At 38.5% G+C, this 24,406-nt stretch overlaps 2 protein-coding genes across 11 annotated transcripts in view; one reads left to right on the plus strand and one right to left on the minus strand.

Annotated features, from left to right (window-relative positions):
- Positions 1-4,678: 4,678 nt before the first annotated feature.
- On the minus strand, positions 4,679-10,112 carry LOC112659602 (skin secretory protein xP2-like). Of its 2 annotated transcripts, none has more exons than XR_003136412.3 (3): positions 9,401-9,656; positions 5,524-5,635; positions 4,679-5,021 (listed from the first exon to the last, which is right to left on the minus strand). XR_003136412.3 is itself a non-coding variant. In XM_049115971.1 (3 exons), exon 1 carries the CDS (start codon positions 10,110-10,112, stop codon positions 9,573-9,575), a length of 540 nt encoding a protein of 179 aa, XP_048971928.1. In that variant the 3' UTR covers positions 4,679-5,021; positions 5,524-5,635; positions 9,473-9,572. The 2 variants fall into 2 exon arrangements, 1 of the variants encoding a protein (XP_048971928.1); XM_049115971.1 differs by having other exon boundaries at positions 9,473-10,112.
- DMXL1 (Dmx like 1) overlaps positions 9,778-24,406 on the plus strand; it is a 128,046-nt gene continuing 113,417 nt past the window's right edge. For 8 of the 9 annotated variants that reach the window (XM_035697064.2, XM_035697065.2, XM_035697066.2 and 5 more), the window contains exon 1: positions 10,101-10,239. In XM_035697064.2, the coding sequence (XP_035552957.1) occupies positions 10,153-10,239 (87 nt within the window). In that variant the 5' untranslated portion in view covers positions 10,101-10,152. Of the gene's footprint in view, positions 9,917-10,100; positions 10,240-24,406 lie in introns of those variants that run through there. The other variant, XM_035697072.2, reaches the window with a different exon arrangement.

Here is a 24,406-nt window from a genome sequence, read left to right on the forward strand (position 1 = left end):
TTCTCCCCATTTTTTACTACTTTAGTAACATGTCATTTCCTCAGTCACCCAACTCTGTTGGTCAGCAGCCTGCTTCCATTCTAACTCTTCTATGAGAAACTTTCAAAATCTCCTAACCCTTTTTCTCTAGGACGAAATTTTTCTAGGCAAACAAATGTATCATTATAGATACCCAAGTCATTATATACAGGAGAAAGTTAGAAACATGTAAAAATACCATCCTGTGTTATTTTTTAAAAAGATTTTATTTATTTATTCATGACAGACACAGAAAGAGGCAGAGACACCGGCAGAGGCAGAAGCAAAGGCAGACGCTCAACCACTTTAGCTGCTCAGGTGTCCCCTGTGTTATTTTTTAATTTCATTTTTGAAAATACAAGCTTGATAAGATTTTTTTTCAGAACTATACACAGCAAAAGTGACTTTTTTTCATATATAGCAAAAAGGCAGTCTTTTATGTACCTCGAGTTCCTAAGATTCAGGAAGCAAAAGACCTTATCTACTGAAAATCCATTATTGATTTGGATAGATGTGCTTTAATTAAAACACTATTTACAACCTGGAGAGCTCTCTCTCTTTTTCTAGGTGCTTTTGATCCAAGAACTATAATCAAAAGCCTCTGCGCTGAAGATATGGCAGTGTTCTTCCAGAACGCAGGGAAAGAAAAGTACTCTGACCATTTGAATCTCTAGCAATTTCAGGAACAGATATAAGGGTTTTTACAAAGCTGCTTACTGAATTTCCTTCCTAAAAAGGTTCTCTGTTTCTTTGCTATAAAGAAAAGGAAAAATCAGCAGATGAAATCCATTCCTCATCTCTGCTTTTTTCCATTTGTTCAGAGCTCTAACAGATGTTTTCCTATGGAATTAATTTTCTACCTGGTGTCTATACTTTTACTTAAAAAAAAAAATCCTACCTGCAGCAATTGTGCCAAGTTATGTAGAGTTATATATAGAACACTTTTCAGGAATGGTATTCTTGGCTTTTTTCCTATCTGATGTTGTTCTTTCTGCTGATTCAGATGATAATATTTTCCAGAGATTCTGGGAAATTAGGACTCTCATGCTGGTTGGAGGGTAAGTTATTGTTTATTAATCTTGGGATTCAAAGTGACAGAAAGATAATTAAAACTCAAGCCCATTTAAGAAAGAAAAAGCAGATGGGGAAGATTTGGGAATCACATAATTGGGCAAGATCAGCATGAAGTTGGACTTGACCAAGAGTTCAAGTGAGGTTTTCATGACATCTGCATCATTCCTGTCAGAAATAGAATTTAGCTCTACTTTTCTCTCTCTGTTCTTCCCTAAAACACTCAGTCATCATCTACATTCAGAGTTGATGGTCCTTTCCTTGAAAAATGCAAGTGTCCTGGGACATCTGGGTGGCTCAGTCAGTTAAACGTCTGCCTTCAGCTCAGGTCATGATCTCAGGGTCCTGGGAGTCAAGCCCACATAGGGCTTCATGCTCAGGGGAGAGCCTGCTTGCCTGCTTATCCCTTTCCCTCTGCCCCCCGCCCCCTCCCCCGCCCCGGTCTTGCTCTCTCTTAAATAAATAAAATCTTAAAAAAAAAAAAAAATGCAGCGTTCCCTGCTAGCTGCAGCAGAAAAATCCCAGAGGATTCTGACTGACCCAGTTGGGATCTATCCCTGAGTCAATTACTGTGGCCAGTGAACCTAAAGTGAGGCAGAACTCCGATGGGATTTTGTAGATTTCTGTAGTCTCCCTTAAAGGAGCTTTCTGATGCTTGCCAGTCCCATTGTCATGAGAACTATCAGTGCCATTCCCCCCACTTTGGTGTAGTACCCTGGAGCCTAAGCATCAACCAGAGAGAGGCAGTCCAGATTGTGTTCATTTCTTGTTTCACCCATTCTCTCTGGTATCTATTTCTACTTCCTTAGGCAGAAAGGGGGGAAAATAAGGATATCCTCTCAGTCCCCTCCTTTCTAAATTTGGGATTATTTGAGGAGACTTATGATTTGTCTGTAACTTTCAAGGATTGCTTCTTGGAGATACAAGTAGAGCCACACTAATCCTGAGCAGAATCTTGGACTTGTGCAGTTGGCCATCACTTTTTCTCGTTTATCTCATGTGGTTGTTACTGACAAAATTTTGCTGTTTCTAAAAACCAAACAAAGTTGTTTTTTTATTTAATTAGATATTGGTGGATGCTGTGTGACCCAGCTTCACTCTCATTTTTATGCAGAAATAGCCTCATTTATGGGGATCCCTGGGTGGCTCAGTGGGTTAGTGCCTGCCTTCGGCCCAGGGCATGATCCTGGAATCCCGGGATCAAGTCCCACGTTGGGCCCCTTGCAGGGAGCCTGCTTCTTCCTCTGCCTGTGTCTCTGCCTCCCTTTCTCTCTGTGTGTGTACGTGTGTCTCTCGTGAATAAATAAACAAAATCTTTTAAAAATAAAAGAAAAGGAATAGCCTCATTTATATTGTATAATTAAAGGGGCCATTATGTGGTTCTTACCTAGACACAGATTGCTTCAAGGGCACTTTGCTATGTTGTCTGAGGCAGAAAAGAGGCTGGCAGTTTCTTTTGCTGGAAAATTTCATGTTCTATTTCATCAGTGATTCCATAACAATACATGACTGAGTGCAGGCATAGTTCCTGACAAGCTTTGTTTATACTCTAGTTGGGGAAAAAAAAAAACTATTCCCCCTCTGCACACACCTTCTGTTTTCTTTGCTTTCAGAATATTTTGCTATTTTGTAATTATTCCTTCCCATGCTTGAGAAACATTCCTAGTACTTCTGTTTATTAATTTACCTTCCCTATCTCTTCTTACCTTTTCAGCTAGGGAGAAGTGGTGGGCTCTGATGATTTCCAAATCCTATTCCCCATTCCTCTTTTTTGTAAGAATATTTTTTAGAGACGTTTTAGGTTCATAGCAAAACTGAGAGGAAGGCACAGGGATGTCCCAAATAGCACTGCCCCCACACACATATAGCGTCCCCATTATCAACACCCTCCACCAGAGTGATGCATTTTTTATTTATTCATGAGAGACACAGAGAGAGAGGCAGAGACATATGCAGAGGGATAAACAGACTCCCTGTGGGGAGCCCAATGTGGGACTCATTCCCAGGACCCCAGGATTATGACCTGAGCCAAAGGCAGATGCTCAACCACTAAGCCACCCAGGTGCCCCTCACAATGTCATAAAGTTGGAAGGATACAATGGGTAGCCTTTTTAGATTGGTTTCTTTCACTTAATAATATACATTTAAGATTCATCCATGACTTATCGTGGTTTAATAGCTCGCTTCTTTTTAGTACTGAATAATGTTCCATTGTCTGGATATACTGCAGTTTATTTACATATTTACCTACTGAAGGATATCTTGGTTGCTTCCATGTTTTGGCAATCACAAATAACATTGTCATAAATATCGTGCAGGATTTTGTGCGGAGATGAGTTTTCAATTCCTTTGGGTAAATACCAAGGAGCACAACTGCTGGAGCATATGCTAAGAGTATGTTTAGTTTGTAAAAACCACCAAACTGTTTTACATTGTGACCGTACCAATTCACAGTCCCACCAGCAATGAATGATATTTCCTGTTGCTCCATATCCTCATTGGTGTTGTTAGTGTTTCAGATTTTAGCCATTCCAATAGATGCATAGTAATATCACGGGTTGTTGTTTTCTTATTATTGAGTTTTAATAGTTCTTTGTATATTTCATTTAAGAGTTCTTTATCAGATGTGTTTTTTGCACATATTTTCCCCCAGTCTATGATTTGTCTTTTCTTTCTCTTGGTATGTCTTTCACAGAGCAAAAGTTTTTATTTTAATGAAGTCCACCTTATCCACTGTTTCTTTCATGGATCACGCCCTTGGTGTTGTATGTACATAAGAAGTCAACATCAAACCCAAGGGCATCTGTTTTTTTTTTCCTATGTTATCTTCTAGGAATTTTATAGTTTTATGTTTCACACTTAGATCTGTGATCTATTTTTGAGTTAGTTTGTGAAGGGTTTAAGGTTTGTCTAGATTAATTTTCTGCAAGTGTTTGTTCAATTTTTCAGCATTTGTAGTACAGACTATCTTTGCTTCATTGTATTGCCTTTGCTTCTTTGTCAAAGATCAGCTGATTATATTTCTGTGGGTCTATTCCTGGGCTCTCTATTCTGTTCCATTGATTTGTTTGTCTATTCTTTCACCAATACCACATTGTCCTGATTGCTGTAGCTTCACAGCAAGTCTTAAAATTGGTTAGTGTCAGTACTTCTACTTTGTTCTTCTTCTTCAGTACTGTGTTCACTGGTTGTGTGTCTTTTTCCTCTTTATAAAATTTCAGAATCAATTTGCCAGTACCCACAAAATAAGTTGACAGGATCTTTTTTTTTTTTTTTAATTTTTATTTATGATAGTCACACACACAGAGAGAGAGAGAGGCAGAGACACAGGCAGAGGGAGAAGCAGGCTCCATGCACCGGGAGCCCGACGTGGGATTCAATCCCGGGTCTCCAGGATCACGCCCTGGGCCAAAGGCAGGTGCCGAACCGCTGCACCACCCAGGGATCCCAACTTGACAGGATCTTGATTGGGATAGACCCTTTTCTTCATTACCTTTCCAGAGTCCATTGACCTCAGGTTGCTTCTGGCTAAACAAAACTTCCTGCTGCTGTCTGCCATATGGCCTCTCCCTTCTACACTCTCCTCACTCCCTTTTTTTTTTCCCAAACAAAAGGTCTCACATATTTATTACTAAACCAAGCTACTAGTGCACAAGTATAAAATAAAAGGAAGAGGTGTTCTCCCAATAAAACATGTCCAGCTATCCAGATGGCAGTGATATTTTCAGTGATATAGTAAGATGTAATTGACCTTAAAAGGGCATAGATGAGCACCATCTCATGTATAATTCCTTAGAGACCCGAACTGGTGCTTCTCCAATGTCTTCTCTTGCAGTTGTAATTGGTTCTACTACCAATTTTCATCCAAATCCATTGATTTTGGGACAATTCCACTTTTGTCTCTTTGCCAGGAATTGCTTGATCCTCAAAATCTTGGGAGAAGACACAGCAGAGTCAACAACACACACCCCACAATGGCAGAGAAAGCAAATGAGAGCAAAATTACATCTCTTCTATTTCTGCCTAATGAAAACTCCAATAGGCAGGAGGAGAGTCACAGTCAGATTAAAGCCACAACTCATCTGTATGACTTACTTAATTCCAAGACTTTCCTAGAAGTATTTGCCTTTAACTAAGTGAATATCTACCTAATTGGTATACATTTTTCCTTGTGTGTGTCTTCCCTCTCCACTCTTAATTCTTCTGCTTGGGTTGGAAAGAACATGGAGGAAAAGCTGACTTCTGTCCCCAGTGCTCTTATCCCTACTGTAGAGGCCTTTGGAAACGCCCCCCGCCTCCCATCAACTCTCTTGTGTGTTGGATAGAAGGGGCCCTCCCAGCACAAAGTTGTGCTCCTCTCCTGCCCTCGTTAATTTATTCTAATTTATAAACTTTGCCCCACCTGATCTGAGAAAGGAGCACTGTGCCTCTTACCTGCAGCCTTCTGATGCAGTCAGTGAAGGGAGAGGGTTTGGGAGTGGCCCAGTTGGAGGGTGATCTTGCTGGTTTTGTCTCATGTTTTTGTGTTTGTGTTCTCTGGCATTTGCTGAGAGAGAAAAGAACTGTGATCAAAGCAGAAGGAGGTGGGAAAATGAATCCAAACCTCAGTATGCCGGCCCCACCCCACAACATTTCCCTTAGTGGTAGGAAAGTATCAGAAGGTTTTTGGCTGGAGATGTTTATTTTATTTTTCAACAAAGTACGGTCTTTATAGTTTGGGAGTGGGTCAAGGTAAAGAGGTCACACCTTTTCCTCTATCTTTAAGAAGGGGAAAAGAAAAGTATTTGGGGAAGATGGTTCTTTCTCCTAGAAAACCACTGGAGATCCAACTTAAAGAAGTCATCTCATCTTTGTGTCTCACCTTGTCAGCAAGGAGGTAAGTAGTACTCTGCTGGTATTCACTTTGGGATTCAGGGGTCTTTGGAGAGCACTTAGAGGGGAACTTTGCAGCCCAAGAAATCTGAGTTCAAATCCTTGGGTGGTGATAATGATCCAAATCTAATATAACCTTGGGCAATATTTAGTCTCTTTTTTTAGTTTAGGTTTCTTCATTTGTAATATAGAATTTATTGAGATTTAAATGAAATAAAATACCCATGATAGTGTAGAGTGGGTGCTTAATAAATAGTAGCTTTTATAAATAACTGCCCTTGAAGGGCTTATGGGGGGAGAACTCTTAAGCTGAGCAAGTGAGTGTGAGCCAAGGAGCATTAAATGGCCATCTCCAAATTTTAGAGGTATTAGAATTAACTTTTTTATAGTAACAATATTGCAAATGATGGCTAGGGTCCTATTTCATTGCTCGACTATCTATTTAACCTGTAATATCCCTGAACGATTTTGCTATAGCAAGGTTGCTGTTGCTGTTGCCAGTACAGGCAGATTCCTGGGTCAGTTGGTGTCTTAGATGTACAGACACTCTCATTTTATTTTTATGAACCAGTAAGTTCCAAATGGTTGTGTGAAAGTCCAGCAACATAGTCCCCCTGATTCAGCCTTAGTTATAGGATGAGGGACTCTGTTTACCTCCAATCTCATCTATTGAGTATTGGCTGAAACTCTTATTGGTGGCTCCCATGGCACAAGGACTGGAGAGATAGGAATTTATATTAATGAGTTTAGGATGAGGGTGGCAGGGAAGAGGGTACTGACAAGGATTTCAGGAAATCAGAAAGTGAAGAACAGGCACGAATACTTCTCAATCTGGGTGGGCTTCCTATAAATATATATGTTCCTTTTTTTCTCCCAGGATCTCCGAGGTTAGCCTGTTTGTTGTTTTTTACACTGTCACTACTTATTGAGTCTAATTAAATTCCCTCTTCCTCTTTGAGACTGGAACTTCTGCATTGTTCAATGGTTAACTGTATTCAGCTCTGCATTGGTAGTGTGAAAGCTCCCATAGATAATACCTAAATGATTATGCATGGCTGTATCCCAATTTAATTTTATTTATGGACATGTAAACTTTATATAATTTTCACATAGCATTAAGTAATATTCTTCTATTGATATTTTCAGCCATTTAAAAATGTAAAAAAAATTCTTAGCTCAGGGCTGTATAAAACCAGACACTTGACAGGAGTTGCAGGGGAAGAAAAAAAGATAAGTTACTAGCATTCAGTTGTTTCAATGAAACAGTTTATCTACTGTATATCAAAGAAAGGTTGTTTAATGGGCAATTTAATAAAGTAGAAGTATTTCTGATGAATAAGAAGCAAAAGAATACATTTGCTTTTCATTAGGTATTGTAGTGCCACGGTTTTAGATAGACTAGAATGTCCTCGGAACATCTGTGACAATTTCAAGCATCCCTGGAAAGTGTGATTTGGACTGAGGTTTGACACTATCTGGAAAACCTTAAAAAGAGTAAAAATACGTTGAAAGGCTAGGTTTATTTAGTAATAATGATAATAATAATAATAATGGCTAATATCTACTGAATTCTATGTGCCAAACACTGTTCTCATTTTTTAAATAAAATTATTTGAGAAAGTGTGATGAGCATGAGAGTGTGATCATAAGCAGGGGAGAAGGGTATAGGGAGAAGCGGACTCTCTGCTGAGCAGGGAGCATGATGAGGGACTCGAATACAGGACCCTGGGATCATGACCTGAGCCAAAGGCAGACACTTAACCAAATTAGCCACCCAGGCACCCAACACTGTTCTCATTAATCCTCATGATAATTATATAAAGAAAATCTACTACTATTTCTTGTTTATAGATAAGTAAAGCACAGAGATTAAATAATCTAAGAGGGTGGTAAGGCTAGGATTCAAATTCAGGTAGTCTCACTTAAGGTTGAAGGAATTTAATAAAAACTAATAGATGTAGTGAGTTGCAGAAATGAAAATGGCAAACAAAATGTTGTTGATAGGTTAAACTTGCTGATTTTACAGATGAGGAGAGTTAGTCAAATCTTTCCAAGGTCGTATATAGCTAATGTGAGATCAGGAGTAGATTTCAGATTTCCTAACTACTAGGTCACTCAGTTTCTTTTATTCTGTTGTACTGCATGCCCTTGAAAACCAAAAACTGATCAGGATAGAATGAGTAAATATGTTGGGCCACATACAATTTTCGTGGGACACAGAAAAACTTCATTTAGAATCTAAAATATAAAACTGACTTAAAGCCACTTGGAATCAGATTTCAATTAATAATTAAAATAGAAATTAAGTTTATGTTAGATCTCAATAAAATGTTTTTTTTTAAAGACAAATTAAGTTTTAAGTCTTACTGTTTTAAAGAGATTGGGACAAATAATAGAATCCATTTACATCTTTCAAATTAAAAAAGAGGGGATGGCTCTTAAACTTTTTTTTTTTTTAAGATTTTATTTATTTATTTATTCATGAGAGACACAGAGGAGTTAGAGACACAGGCAGAGGGAGAAGCAGGCTCCATGCAGGAGCCTGATGCGGACTGGATCCCAGGACCCCAGGATCACGACCTGAGCCAAAGGGAGACGCTCAACCACTGAGCCACCCAGGTGCCCTTAAGCTTGTTTTTAAAGTAAGTTTCTATTGCAAAATAAAGGTACATCGCAAACATTTTTGGCAAAGCATAAAGAGATAAAACTAATACCCTCCCATCCAAGTATTAGTATGAAAGTTTTTTTTTAATGCCACAACAAAAGTATATAAAAATCAATTTAGCAATTTTTAACAAACTACTCTTTTTAGGTGGAGAATTCCTATTTACATTCATCGATTTATCATGTACTCAACACCTGCCCTGGAACAGGCGCCGCGCTAGACACTCAAGATACAGAGACGGAACGGACAGTCAGAGGCTTAAATATATGCAAGTAAATGTATAAATAGACTTTGATCAATAATAACACAAAACTTGTGTCTGAATATACTGAAGGTATCTAGCTGTCGCAACTGTTAGAGTAATCATTTTGGATTCCTTAGTTTTTGTTTTTGCGAAACAAACTCTCAACCTAGGGCTGGTGCAGTAGTGGTACGAGCACTACTTCAAAACCTTTGTTAAGGAAAACTTAGCCGAAAACGCTTCACTTTAACAGTTGTCGAGTATTAACGTCTTCCAAAATCACCCTGCTCAGCGCGTCGGAAATGCGCGGAAAGCTGGGGAAACCATGACGCCGGGACGGAGGACGCAAGAAGGGTCACTTCTATTTCGAGTCCCCGAAGGGCCGCCTCGGGGAGCGGTGCTTGTCGGGACTTGTAGTCCAACCAGAACGGAGGACACCGCAACCGCATTTATAATGCACTTCTTCCTTTCAGGCAGGCTTTCCGACCCGACGGATTAAGCCCTAACCTAAAGCATAAGCGGAGTATCCCCACCTCGTTCTAGGCTCGCTGCGTTTTCTTCTAAGCTCCTTTCTGCTCAGCACTCAAACCGACGGACTCACTCACCAGCCTCGAAGGGATTGGCCCGTCCTCCACTGGTGGGCGGGGCCGAGGCGGACTGGCGCTCGGGATTGGCCAGCATCTGACTAGACGAGGCGTTGGCTTCTCACACTTGCTGATCCGTAAACTGTGGTAAAGAAGTGAGTCCCTTCCCGCAGTACCCCTCTCCGCCGCGCGAAGTCTCGCGGTACTTCGGCCGAGGGGACCTAGCGACGCGTAGTGAGCGGCAAAGGCCAGTGGGGGTGGCGGGCACCGGAGCCGGGAAGGGACAGGTCAGACGAGGAAGGCGGGCGCGCGTGCTGCCTGCGCCACTGAGGCTGGGACTGGGCCGGCCGCCCCGAGCCCAGAGGAAGCGTGCGGACGGCGCGGCCCTGCCCCGGGGAGTCGGCCTGGGGCGTCGGCCCTTGAGTCGACCCGGAGCTTCACCTGGGCCCGCGCGGGCTGTGACAGGTGCGCGACTGGCGCCGCGCGGCGCCCTCTCCGCGGCCCGCCCCCTCCGGGCCTCGGCCGCCGGGGCTCGGGATGAGCTGCGGGCCCCAGCAGAGCGGCTCCGGCTCCAGGCGCCTGTCGCGGCCGCCGTCGCCGCCCAAGAGCGGCCGCCGCCCCTGAGGGAAGGGGGGAGGGACGCGGCAGCCGACCGGGGCATGAGCCGGACGCGGCGTCCGTTGCTGGACTAAGGCGCGGACATGAACCTGCACCAGGTCCTGACCGGGGCCGTGAACCCCGGGGACCACTGCTTCTCCGTGGGCAGCGTCGGCGACCAGCGCTTCACGGTGAGTGGGGGGCGGGGGCGGGGGCGGGGGCGGGGGGCTCCCGCGAAGCCCGTGGCCGGTCCGCGCCCGGAGTCAGCCGGGGTCGGCCTCGAATCGCGGCGCCCAGGCCACGAGCGCCCGCCCGCTCGCCCCCCTGGGGTCCCCGGGCCCCGGCGCTTGAGAGCCAAAGGAGGTGGAGACATGTCCGGCATCGAGGCACTGAGTCGGACCTTAGAAGGTTTTGTAGGGTTTTTAAAGTTTCTGGTCTGATGTCCGTGGACTCGGGTGGTTTTTACCAAAATAAAATTGTACAGAAATTGTTGTTGTGATGTGTATGGGGGCTTTTCCTTACCCTGTTCTGTAGGCTTAATTGGCCACATTTAGAAGTAGTTGCGATTGCTTTAATTTCTTGGTACTAATTTAAGATTAAGTATCTTTGTAATTCAAAAAAAGTGGGTGTCTTAAAACAATTCCTAATTGCGCTGAGTAAACAATGTTTTCATTTGCTTCGTAGTCACCGAGGAATAACTTTGAAAAGAAAAAGAAATATGTTTTTCACAAGTAATTCACTGCTGTCATCCTTTGAATTCCGTATGTAACAGTTTAGGAATCCTGGGAAACTTTTTTATTTTAGATTGCGCACATTAATTACTAAGACTTGCATTACAGCTTTTCAATAAAACTCTTCTGGTAATGTTACAGGAATTTTGTATCTGAGTTGTGCTTCTAGATCTGTGACAACCAAATACTTTGCTCCCAAAGTCTGTGCTTCGACTCTGGACAGATTCGTACACACCTTAGCTTGCATTTGACACCAGCAATTTTGAGATTCTTTTTTTTTTTTTTAAGGTTTTATTTATTTAATCGAGAGAGAGAGAGACAGAGGCAGAGGCAGAGGCAGAGACACAGGCAGAGGGAGAAGCAGGCTCCACGCAGGGAGCCCGACGCCTGACGTGTGGGACTCGATCCCGGGTCTCCAGGATCACGCCCTGGGCTGTAGGCGGCGCTAAAGCGCTGAGCCACCAGGGCTGCCCAATTTTGAGATTCTGATGCTAAATGTTAATGAAGCCTGAATATTCAGGGGAAGCGTGAACTCTGAGGGTCTCTGTGAGTTACTATAAACTCCCTGTAGCTGGACATTGCTTTCTGCTTTTATTACTAAGAGAAAAAATAAACAGCATCCTAAGGAGGTTTTCCTAGTGGGAGATTACTGGATGGCGACATCTCCTATAGTTACATGAAAGCTATCTCCAGTGCAAATTCTTTAATTTATTAAAAAAATTTTTTTTAAAAATTTATTTGATGTAAAGAAAGCATGGTGCACAAGCACGGGGAGCGACAGGGAGAGGGAGAAGCAGGTTCCCCGCTGAGCAAGGAGCCTGACTTGGGGCTGGATCCCAGGATCCTGGAATCATGACCTGAGCCAAAGGCAGATGGTTAACCATCTAAGCACCCAGGAGCCTTAAAAAAAAAAAAAATTATTGGGGATCCCTGGCTGGGTGCCTCAGCGGTTTAGCGCTTGCCTTTGGCCCAGGGCTTGATCCTGGAGTCCCGGGATCGAGTCCTGCGTCGTGCTCCCGGCATGGAGCCTGCTTCTCCCTCTGCCTGTGTCTCTGCCTCTCTCTCTCTCTGTCTATCATGAATAAATAAATAAATCTTAAAAAAAAAAAAGATTTTATTTATTTACTTGACGCAGAGAGCAGGGCACAAGGAGGCGGTGGGGAGTGGGAGAAGCAGGTTACCCCCGGCTGAGCAGGGAGTCTGACCTGGGACTCTGTTGCCCTGGGATCAATACCTGCCTGAGCTGAAGGCAGATGCTTAACTGGCTGAGCAACCCAGGTGCCTCTCCATTGTAAATTCTAACAACTTTTTCTAAGAAGGCCTTTGGAATCTATGCCATAATGTGAACTTCAAAGCACATGCAATATACTGGCCTACTTATCACCTAGATGACCCCTCTGAGTGTATATAAAATCTTGGTGAATGCCTCTGTGTTATTTTAAAGAAGAGGTGAGTTAATGTGCCAGAAACTGTATATGGTTATTCTACACTGTCATGTAGCTTCCTCTGTGGTCTTATTTTAAAATCTATTGCCCTAGACTAGACCTTTTTTTTTTTTTTTTTTAAGGTTTATTTATCTATCTTAGAGTGTGTGTGTGGGTCTTATTTTAAAATCTATTGCCCTAGACTAGACCCTTTTTTTTTTTTTAAGGTTTATTTATCTATCTTAGAGTGTGTGTGTGGTCTTATTTTAAAAATCTATTGCCCTAGACTAGACCCTTTTTTTTTTTTAAGGTTTATTTATCTACCTTAGAGTGTGTGTGTACGCAAGCAAATGTGGCCAGCATGTAGGGGGCAGAGGTAGAGAGAGTGAAAGACTTAAGCAGACTCCACCCTGAGCCCAGCAGGGAGCTCGATCTCAGGACCCTCATATTACCACCAGAGTCAAAACCGAGAGTGGAATACTTAAGTGAGCCACCCAGGTGCCTTTCCATAGACCAGACTTTAATCATCTCCTACCAAGCCTACTATAGATTTCTCCCAGATCTCAGGAAGGATTCTAGTAAATTATATAAAAATAATGTGATTTTTTTTTGTTTCGTATAAAGAGGTACAAGTTCTCTGTAATTTGGGTGGTAGTTTAAGGATTAATGATCGACTTCTTCCTTTATACCTAGTCTATCCTTGACTCTAACATTATGTTGCTAGTTCTGTTACAAATTAAGTTTCTTGCCTTCAGTTTCATCCATTTCCATCTTAATTTTCTCTCTTGAAATTGCCTGTATTTGTTGTTTACACAATGTATTTGTTGTTTACTCCTTGAATTCTGTTTTTAACCTCTTCTGATTTTGACTTCTTTGGTAGAAAGATAGCAAACATTAATGGTAGATGATATCCTTTATGTAGACTAAAAAAATCTCTAATTTTCAGTTTTACTTGAGGGAGGAACAGGAGATCTTGGAGGCCCCCTTGAAGAATGATTTTATTCTTTTGTGAAGACATCCTGTGTTTGTAATTCCTCCCTTTGCATGTTTGCTGATAATTTACCTGTTCTTGTTTTGAAAGATTACCAGAAATGAGATCCTGTTTTTCAAAGGAAGTCTGACAGGTTTTAAACAGAAATGAAATTGAATGCCAGCTCTCATGGATTCTAGATTTTATTTAATTTAATTAATTTATTTATTTTGGATTCTAGATTTTAAAATATATACTTACTAATACAATTTGTCTAAGTATTAGTAATACTTTTACTCCTTAAACTGGCACAGAATATTTTGACTTCCTTCTTAGTAAGGGAACTTGTAGTAGGCAGTGACTATGTCTCTTATGCTGTCAAGGCACTTTATTTGTACTTTCGTTATATCATTAACCAGTATTGCCTGTGTCTCCCAAGACTTCATTATGACCATCTACAACAGTGATTAAGGTACTCCATTAGTTGAGTTATTACTTGTATTTGATTTCTAGCCTAGTCCCTTATAGTTAGTTATACATCTATGAGCAAGTTCTTTTAAATTCCTTTTTTTCTCATCTGTGAGATTGGGCCAAAGTGGTATCTATTCATAGGGTTGTTACATAAAAAAGTACTAGGTTCTAATTTCATTATATATGTGAAACTCTCAAAAATGTTAATTATTATTATAATTAAAGTTTTACTTATTCTAATGCTTGGCATTTAAATACTGGTTGAATTGATGAATAGTAGTTACAGAAGCCTTATTGCAATATAATTAAAAGTCATTGTGTTTTTTTTTTTTTTTTTTTAATTTTATTTATTTATGATAGTCACATAGAGAGAGAGAGAGAGGCAGAGACATAGGCAGAGGGAGAAGCAGGCTCCATGCACCGGGAGCCTGACGTGGGATTCGATCCGGGGTCTCCAGGATCGCGCCCTGGGCCAAAGGCAGGTGCCAAACCGCTGCGCCACCCAGGGATCCCAAGTCATTGTGTTTTAAAATAGTTTTAATAATTTATATTTGAGTCCAAATAAAATACTTCTATTAAAGTTCCTTTAAGCTTTTTTCAGTCACATATTATGCATTTTACCCTCAATATCAGGTGAGCAATGGTTTTCCTGTACATTAAATAAAAATTCTTTATTTTTTCTTTCTTTACCTGAATGCTTCCCTCAGTCTTTTTTACTTGTTTATTTCCTGCTAAGAGTCAGGATATGTAAGCATACTGGTTCTGATCTGTTGACAACTTTTGTTTTTAGAACAGAAAATATTTTGTTTATAAAAGAGGCACAGATAATTTGAATCTAGATTTTCTAGTATTCCTGTGGATACTGATGACATATGTGCTTTAATATACAACAGATTTTTTTCATTTCATACTTTATAGTTAGTGTTGAGACTCTGTTTCAAATGAAATGAAAGAGGAAATTTACAAGAGACAGGCTGTGTTAATATTTAGGACTCTGTCTCTAGTTTGGAATTTAAACATCTCTGCTATAGGAGAGAAAGCAAAGATGTTAGAGCTCCAGATTCCCGTTTGTGTTAGGCAACCCAGTGTTCACAGCCAAGGGGACCCATATTAGAAGTCGAAAGACAGCAGCTATCTGGGTGTTGGTAGAGAAATGGAAGGTTCATTAGCATTCTTCCTTCTCTTACTGTCATGGTAAACATCCTTTTTGTTTTGTTTTGTTTACTCTAGGGAAACCTTTGTAGGTGGGTGGATAGAAAGGTTTTTTTTGTTGTCTGTTCTTTTGGAGGGGATTTAATGGGTCTTTGTAAGTGGAGAGAACACAGGAGGAAAAAGTTTGATACTATTTACATCTGGAAAAATATTTTTGAGGTACTCATACCCCATCACAACTATTATATCAGATTTCTTTTTAAAAACTGGCCTATTTTAAAATATTAGGGTTTAAATAGTATTGAAGTATCTTTAAGGTTATTGAAGTAATACTACATTTCAACATTCTATGTTTAAAAAAGAGAAAAGTGCTAATTACAACACTTTAAAATTCAAGTCATTTAATCAGGAAATATACCAGGAAAAAATTCCTTGGAATATTTACCTGGTATGGTTGGTTAGAACCGAACAGCAAGAAATCCAAGTGTTTCACAGAAATCACAATATTTCCAAATTCAAGTACCAACTGTTATAACCTTGGATAATTTTTGAAATTTAGAATATTTGAGAAGGTTTTCTGCCACAACTTAAAAATCATGATTATATGCTTGATAGCACATATATGAGCTCAGTTCTTCCTGTGCATCTTGTTTAGTCTCAAAATTAGTAAACCTAATATTATATGTGCCTAGTAAGAGAATTTTCATTTGCTAATTTAATTTTCATTGATTAGTAATAGGTTGTTCTGATTACAGATCTTTTGACAGAACTAACTAATGTATCAATTGTAATATATACATGTTAATTTTGAAGACCAAATAGCATGGTAGTTTATTTAATAAATCACTGCTGTCCTTATTCTTTTGATAATGTTACACAATGTAGTCAGGACACCTTGAAGTGAGATTTTAAGAATAATTTAGAAAAATCTGTCAAGGGATCCCTGGGTGGCGCAGCGGTTTGGCGCCTGCCTTTGGCCCAGGGCGCGATCCTGGAGACCCGGGATCGAATCCCACGTCGGGCTCCCGGTGCATGGAGCCTGCTTCTCTCTCTGCCTCTCTCTCTCGCTCTCTCTCTGTGACTATCATAAATTAATAAAAAATTAAAAAAAAAAAAAAGAAAAATCTGTCAAACTAGTTTTATATTTGGGTTTAGAAATGCTATGTATCAGGGGCACCTGGTAGCTCAGTGGTTGAGCGTCTTCCTTTGGCTTGGGTCATGATCCTGGGATCCAGGGATCGAGTCCTGCGTTAGGCTCCCCACAGGGAGCTTGCTTTTCCTTCTGCCTGTGTCTCTTATAAATAAATAAATAAAATCTTAAAAAAAATACTATGTATCATATTACTTAGATTTTTCTTTAAACCAGGATGATGGATTATTTTAAAAAATTCAGTGGTACATAGCTCACTTTAAAGCTGTTTTCCCTGTTTTTGGGAGAGAGAAGGCTTGGTGTACTTCCATGCTTATTATGTCATCATATTGTATAAACTAGAGAAGATTGAATTAATTTTAATAGTCTGCTAGAACTATGCATAAGAAGATATGTCTATTTTAAGTAATTTTTGAGTGTCTATTTTAAGTAATCCAGTTTGGATTATCTGTATAGACTCATCTCTTTCTTTCCCCACCTTTATTGAGATATAGTTGATATATATCATTGTGTAGGTTTAAGGTGTATAATGTGATGATTTGATACATGCATATGTTGTGAAATGTTTATCACAATAAGGCTAGTTAACATACATTTTACTTCGTTACCATTTTGTTATTATGGTAAGAACATTAAAACTTTAATGTCATACCAACTTTGTAGTATATAATACAATATCATTAACTACAGTAACCATGCTGTACATTAGATCCCTGGAAACTATTTTACAACTGAAGTTTTTGTGCTTTGACCAACATCTCACATTTCCCCCACTCCACAGCCCCTGGCAACCACCTTTCTGTTCCTATTTCTATTAGTATCATGTTTTTAGAGTCCCTGCATAGGTGGAATACATATATAGTGTACTTATCTTTCACTGTTTGACTTATTTCACTTAGCATTATGCTATCAAGGTTGTCACAAATGCCTGGATTTTCTTCTTTTTTTTATGGCTGAATACTATTCCATTGTGTATATGTACCCTATTTTCTTTATCCATCCATCTACTGTTGGACACTTAGGTTGTTTCCATGTCGGCTGTTGTGAATAAACACTTCAGTGAATATGGGAGTGCAGGTATTTCATTGAGATAGTCATGTCATCATCTTTGGATTTATACCCAAAAATTGGATTCCTGAATCATGTGGTAGTTCTATTTTTAATTTTTTTAGGAACCTTCCTATTGTTTTCCATAGCATCTATATCAGTTTACATTCCCAACAGGAGTGCACAAAGAATTTCCTTTGGTCTACATCTTCACTAGCACATTATCTCTTGTTTTTTTGATGATAGTCATTCTAATAGGTGTAAAGTTTAGATTTCCCTAATACTTAGTGATGAACTTTTTTTTCATGTACCTACTAGCCACTTTTATGTCTTTTTTCGAAAAATGTATGTTTAATTCTTTTTTTTTTAAATAATTTTATTGATTTGAGACAGAAGAGAAAGAGACTATGTGTGAGTATGAGTGGTGGGGAGGAGCAGAGGAAGAGGGAAAAGCTGAGCAGGGAGCTAACCAGGGCTGATCCAGGAACCTAAGATTCATGACCTGAGCAGAAGGCAGATATTTGAGCCACCAGGTGCCCCCTTTACCCTTTCTGAAATCAGGTTGTTTTTTTGCTATTGAGTTGCATGAGTTCCTTACCTACTTTGGATATTAACTCCTTATCAGAGATGGTTTGCAAAGTTTTCTCCCATTTTATAGGTTGACTTTTACATTTTGTTGACAATTTCTTTCTTTTATTTTTCTTCTTTCTTTTCTTTCTTTTTCTTTTCTTTTCTTTTCTTTTCTTTTCTTTTCTTTTCTTTTCTTTCTTTTCTTTTCTTTTCTTCTTTTTTCTTTTCTTTTTACAGAAGCTTTTTAGTTTGACATAGTCCTGCTTGTTTAGTACTGCTTTTACTGCTGGAGCTTTTGGTGTCATATCAAAAAAGTTATCGCTCAGACCAATGTCAAGTGGAGCTTCTTTTCTGTTTTCTAGGAGTTTAATAGTTTCAGGTCTTACATTCAAGTCTGTGATTCATTTCGAGTTGGTTTTTGTGTATAATGTAATATAAAGGCTCAGTTTTATTCTTTTGCATGTGGATGTGCAGTTTCTTAACACCATTTATTGAAGAGACTGCTTTTGTTGAAGATTAGTTGCCCATATGTGTGTAGGTTTATGTCTGAGCTTATAATTCTGTTCCTTCTGTTCATGTGCCTGTCTTTATGTTAATATCATACTGTTTTTGATTACTATAGCTTTGTAATACAGTTTGAAATCAGGCAGTATGATGGATCTTGCTCAAGATTGCTTTGGATACTTGGTGTCTTTTGTGGTTTCATATGAATTTTGGAATTTTTTTTTCCTGTGAAAAATGCCATTAGAATTTTGATAGGGATTGCATTAAATCTGTAGATTGCTTTGGATAGTATGGACATGCTAAGAACAGAGGATATTTTGTCATCTATCTGTGTCATCTTCAGTTTCTTTAATCAGTGTCTTACAGTTTTCAATGTATAAGATCTTTCACCTTTTTAAAATTCATTGTTAAGTATTTTACTTTTTGGTGCTGTCATAAGTTGTTTTCTTAATTTCTTTTTTGAATAGTTCATTGTTAACATATAGAAATGCAACTAATTTTTGTGTATTGATTTTGTATCCTACAACACTGCTGAATTCATGTATTCAATTTTTTTTTTTTTTTTTTTTTTAGGTAGAATCTTTAGTGTTTTCAATATATCTGGTTAAGTATAAACAGATAGTTTTGTGTGTTTCTTTCCAGTGTGGAAGCCCCCCCCCCTTTTTTTTTCCATGACTAATTGCTCTGGCCAGGACTTTTAGTACTATGTTGAATAGAAACAATGAGAGTGGGCATCTTTGCCTTTTTCCTGATCTTAGAAGAAAGCTTTCAGCTTTTTACCATTGAATATGGTGTTCATATTGTGGGCTTGTTATATATGGCCTTTATTGTACTGTCCTTGAGTCCCAGTGATGAATCCCACTTAATTATGGTATATAATCTTTTAAATATGCTATAGAAATTGATTTGCTAGTATTTTGTTGAGAATTTTTGTATTTATGTTTATCAGGGATATTGGCATATAATTTTCTTTTGTAATTGTCCTTGTCTAGATTTGTGACAATGTAAAGCTGGCCTTGCAGAATGAGTTTGAAAGTATTCCCTCTTCAGTTTTTTGGAAGACCTTGAGAAGGATTGGCATTAATTCTTCAAATGTTTGGTATAATTCAGTGGTGAAGCCATCTGATCCTGGGCTTTTATTTGTTTGGAGGTTTTCATTACTGATTCAGTCAGTGTATTACATTTTCACAGTTTTAATTTCTCAGAGAAAGTATTAGTGGTGATAATGTGCAAAAACTAAAGCTCTTGAGGTGGGGGATGGGAGGATGGTTAACCTCAATATTTTCTTAAGAGTGCAAAGAATTCCTGAGACCAGAGAGTCTGAGAACCATTGCTTTATAGTATTCCATTGTCTGATTATACTACAGCTTATTATATATTCCATTGTTGGTGGATGTTTGACTTGGTTCTACTTTGGAGTGTTTATGAATAGCTACTAATGTTCTTATTTATGTGTTTTAGTGTACATATGGACACATTTCTGTTGGGTATAAACTTAGAATTGCTGGATTATTGAGTAGGCATGTGTTTAGCTTTGTAAAGTAGTCATACTGTATTAATTTACTTTCCTATCAGCAGATACAGCAGTTCTGGTTGCTTCACAGTCCAAATAAGAGATTCTTTTTTTTTTTTTGAGATTCTTAATTATGGGAAGAAATTAGAGAAAAATTATTAAATTGATGCCAGTGTTTGTTTATAAGGCATCGAGTGATAGTATAACAAAGGAAGTAAGAGCTTGTCCTTTCCCACTAGTTATAACTTGGCTTTAGTCTTACTTGGCCTCCTACTGGCTCTGAAACTTGAGCCCATTACTTAGTCTGTTTAAGCCTAAATTTCCTTAACACTAACATGGGGTGGTTACCCAGAGTACTTCACAGAATTTATTGTAGGGATTAAATGGATTACCAATCAAAAGCACTTAGTACTGGCCTTGCAGTATGGTGCCAAAGAGAAGAAAACAGGTCCAGAAGACTATAGTGAGTGAAAGATAAAAGAAAGTGCAAAGAAGTGACAGTATTTTTTTTGTTTTAACTTTGAAATAATTATTTAGGTTTTAGTAGTTTTCATTACTACTTGGAAAATAACTATTTAGAAATAATTTCATACCTAGAAAAAGTTACAAATAAAAATAATGTAAAGAACACCCATACTCTCTTTACTTAGATTTGACTGTTAGCAGTAATTTACTCTCATTTTCTTTATCAGTTGTGTTCCCTGGTTATGTATATGCCTACATAATTTTTTTGTGAGCCCTTTGAGGATGTTATGTATGTCATAATTCTTTACCCTTACATACTTTAGTTTGATTTCATGATAAGAGGAACATTGTTACATGATCATAGTACACTTACCTACTTTGTTAATTTACATTGATAGACTTTTTACCCATGTTCGAGTTCTATCAGTTGAAATGACAGTGTTCTCTATAGCGTCCTTCTAGTTTAAGGTTCAGTCTATGGGAGAACATTTAGTTATCATGCCTCTTTAGCATCATATCCCTTTTTCTTTATTCATTTCAAGTGTATTTGAAGACTATACTACTTCCCTCCCACTTTTAAAAAACAAAACTTTTTTCATTTCTCATTTATCTGATGTTTCCTCCTGATTAGATTGAGCTTATGCATTCCTGGCCAAAATTCTGCTTAGATGATGTTGTGTCCTTTTCTACGTATCCCATTTGGAGTTCCGTGATATCTGTCATTAGTGATGTTAATTTTGATGGCCATTCAAGGTGTTGCCCATTTTCTGCACTGTGTAACAGATTTTTTTTTTCTTCTTCTTGCAACTAATACACAGTGTGTGAGAGAGGCTTTTAAGACCATGCAGGGCAGCCCGGGTGGCTCAGTGGTTTAGTGCCGCCTTCAGCCCAGGGCGTGATCCTGGAGACCCGGGATCAAGTCCCACATCAGGCACCCTGCATGGAGCCTGCTTCTCCCTCTGCCTGTGTCTCTGCCTCTCTCTCTCTCTTTGTGTCTCTCATAAATAAATAAATAAGACAAAAAATCTTAAAAAAAAAAAATAAAAAGACCATGCCAATATCCTGATCCTCATCATAACTTCCCTCTAGATTGAATATCCACTGATGATGATTCTTGCCTGTTTTTTGTTTTTTTTTTAAAGCATCTTCTTTCAGGTATAGTAGGGTATTTTTTTTTTTTTGTATTTGCAAAGATATATATTTCCTAAATTGTAGTTTGAGAACTATGAACATCAATATCCACTGGCAGTGCTTGATAAAATGCACTGAGTTTTATGCCTTTCCTTTTTTTTTTAATTTAAATTCAGTTAATGTAATGTATTATTGGTTTCAGAGGCAGAGGTCAGTGATTCATCTGTCTTTTATAACACCCAGTGCTCATTCCATTCTGTGCCCTCATTCAGGCCCATCACTCAGTTACCCCGTACCACCACCATTGTCTGCTCCAGCAACCCTCTGTTTTTTCTCTACGACTAAGAGTGTTTTATGGTTTGTCTCCCTCTCTGCATTCGTCTTGTTTTATTTTTTCCTCCCTCCCCCTATGATCCTGTTATGTTTCTTAAATTCCACATGTGAGTGAGATCTTATGATAATTGTGTTTCTCTGATTGACTTATTTTGCTTAGTGTAATATTTTCTATTTTCATCATGTCATTGTAAATGGCAAGTTTTCATTTTTGATGGCTGAGTAGTAGTATTCCATTATATACATACATGCACATATAAATATATATACACACACACATATGTGTGTATACATACCCTATCTATCTATCTATCTATACCACATCTTCTTTATTCATTCATCTGTTGATGGGCTCTTTTCATAGTTTGGCGTTGTGGACACTGCTACTATAAACATTGGAGTCCAGGTGCCCCTTCAGATTACTACATTTGTATCTTTAAGGTAAATACCCAGTAGTGCAATTGCTGGGTCATAGGATAGCTGTATTTTCTACTATTTGAGGAACCTCCATACTGTTTTCCAGAGTGGCTGCATCGCTTGCATTCCCACCAACAATGTAAGAGGGTTCCTCCTTTTCTGTATCCTCTCCAGCATCTGCTGTTTCCTGTCTTGTTCATTTTAGCCATTCTAACTGGTGTGAGGTGGTATCTCTTTGTGGTTTTGATTTGTATTTCTCTGATGGTGAGTGATGTGGAACCTTTTTTTCATGTGTCTATTGGCCATTTGTATGTCTTCTCTGGAGAAATGTGTGTCCATGTCTTCTGCCCATTTCTTGATTGGATTGTTTATCCTTTGGGTGTTGAGTTTGTTAAGTTCTTTATAGGTTTTGGATTCTAGCCCTTTATCTGATTCGTCATCTGCAAATATCTTCTCCCATTCTGTCAGTTGTCTTTTGGTTTTGTCGACTATTTCCTTTGCTGTACAAAAGCTTTTTGTCTTGATAAAGTCCCAGTAGTTCATTTTTGCCTTTGTTTCCCCATATATGTTTTCTTATTTCCTTGTCCCTTATCCAAAATTTGTCCCTTATACATCCTTTTCTACTTTGTCCTTATTATTTTTATAACTGTATGATACTCTATAGCAGTTATGAGCTATAGTTTATTCCACTAATCTCCTATACAAGATTTTTTAAAGAGATACGTTTACAAATTCTTGAAAATGAGTGAGAAGTGGAACATAATGCAAATATAGTTTGTCTGTAATAAAATGCATCCTGCATTTATACAGTCAAATAAACTGTAAAAATTTAAATTCTGTAATCAAGAATACCAGAAGATTTTTATTATAACTCCAAGCATAATAGTCAATTTGTGAAGTGTAGACTACAGTTGGTTATATTCCTTTTTCCCCTCAGATAGTAGCTTATTGACATCCATTAGTTACAGCTTTAAGAGAAGAAAGTGAGAACTGAAAGAGATATTCCAGATAAGATCAGTCATTTTCAATTGATTTGAAGTTTACCAAAACTAGAGAGAGAAAGCTTTGTACGTTTTAGTACTGTCACTAAGAGAAAGTCAAATGACAGGCTGTACTAATGTAATACAGCTCCAGCAAAAGAACAAGGGCAATTCAGAGCTTGGTTAATCTTTGAATGATCAAGAGTTAATTGTGAAGTTGGCATCTTCCTCTCTGTAGGGCTAAGTGTTTATTTCTGGGATAACTATGCATGTCTCAACTCTGTAGATGTTTAGTACTTGTATTAAACAGTAATTTTGTGAGGAACTTCAGGATTAATGTAAACTTGATTCAGGAAAATTCAGAGTTGTAGTTGACAAAAATAGTTGCTATACAATATCTGAAAGTAGGTAGACAATTTTAGGTACGGCAAAAGGAAGGCAAAGTTATGAAGACATGTTTTTTATATATGTGTGTGTGTGTTTCAGTTAATGGAAACTAAAATTTTTGCTTAATGAGTAGGAAATCTAAGTTGTAAATATTTATAATTTGATACAATGATTTGGGATACAGTGACTAGCAGTTATCTTACCAAAATTAAATATTGTGGGGGGGATCCCTGGGTGGCGCAGAGGTTTAGCGCCTGCCTTTGGCCAGGGTGCGATCCTGGAGACCCAGGATTGAATCCCACATCGGGCTCCCGGTGCATGGAGCCTGCTTCTCCCTCTGCCTATGTCTCTGCCTCTCTCTCTCTCTGTGTGACTATCATAAATAAATAAAAATTAAAAAAAAATAATGGGGGGGGGGAATCAGTTTCTAAAATATTAAGATATTTAGAGCATTATAAATGAAAATTTTTCTTTAATTAGTTTTTGGAATTCTTGCTAATAGTCTTGTGACAAGCCTTATGATCCTACTGTGTATATTTATATAGGTGAGCAGACCATCATGAGACTTTTGTTTTTTGTTTTTTTTTTTACTGAGCCAGTTTTTCCACTATATGACGCCAGTACAAGCAGACTTGATTGTCCCTAATTCCTTTTAGGAAAATTCTAGGCAAGCATACTTAACTAGGGAAGTTCTTCTGGTGTCCTAGGAACAGAACTAGATCAAGAATCAAGAGATCAAGATTCTGAAGCCCACTCTGCCACTAAGAAATTATGTCAGCCTGTTTAGGCCTCATTTTCTTGTCTGTAATGTAAGCAGATGTGTTTGTATGTTCTCTCAAATACCTTTCCAAATATTTTTTGCTGGCATGTACAGAAAATTTTGGCTTTGGTAAAAATTAAAGTCGTAAAGTATAAATTATTATTTTCTACATTAAGTAAGGTATGTGTGGAGGTGCAAAAGTGATGAGAAAGAAAATAATTACTTTAAGAACTTATATTTGGATGGGAAAAAGATTGTGATAGATGTTTTATTGTCAGTGTTATACTTCATGCTGGCTTATATAAGTAAATTCCAAGAAGACAGCCACAAAGAAATTCCTGTGGTCTAAGAAG

Source organism: Canis lupus, chromosome 11 (assembly GCF_003254725.2).
Source record: "Canis lupus dingo isolate Sandy chromosome 11, ASM325472v2, whole genome shotgun sequence".
Lineage (NCBI taxonomy): Eukaryota > Metazoa > Chordata > Mammalia > Carnivora > Canidae > Canis > Canis lupus.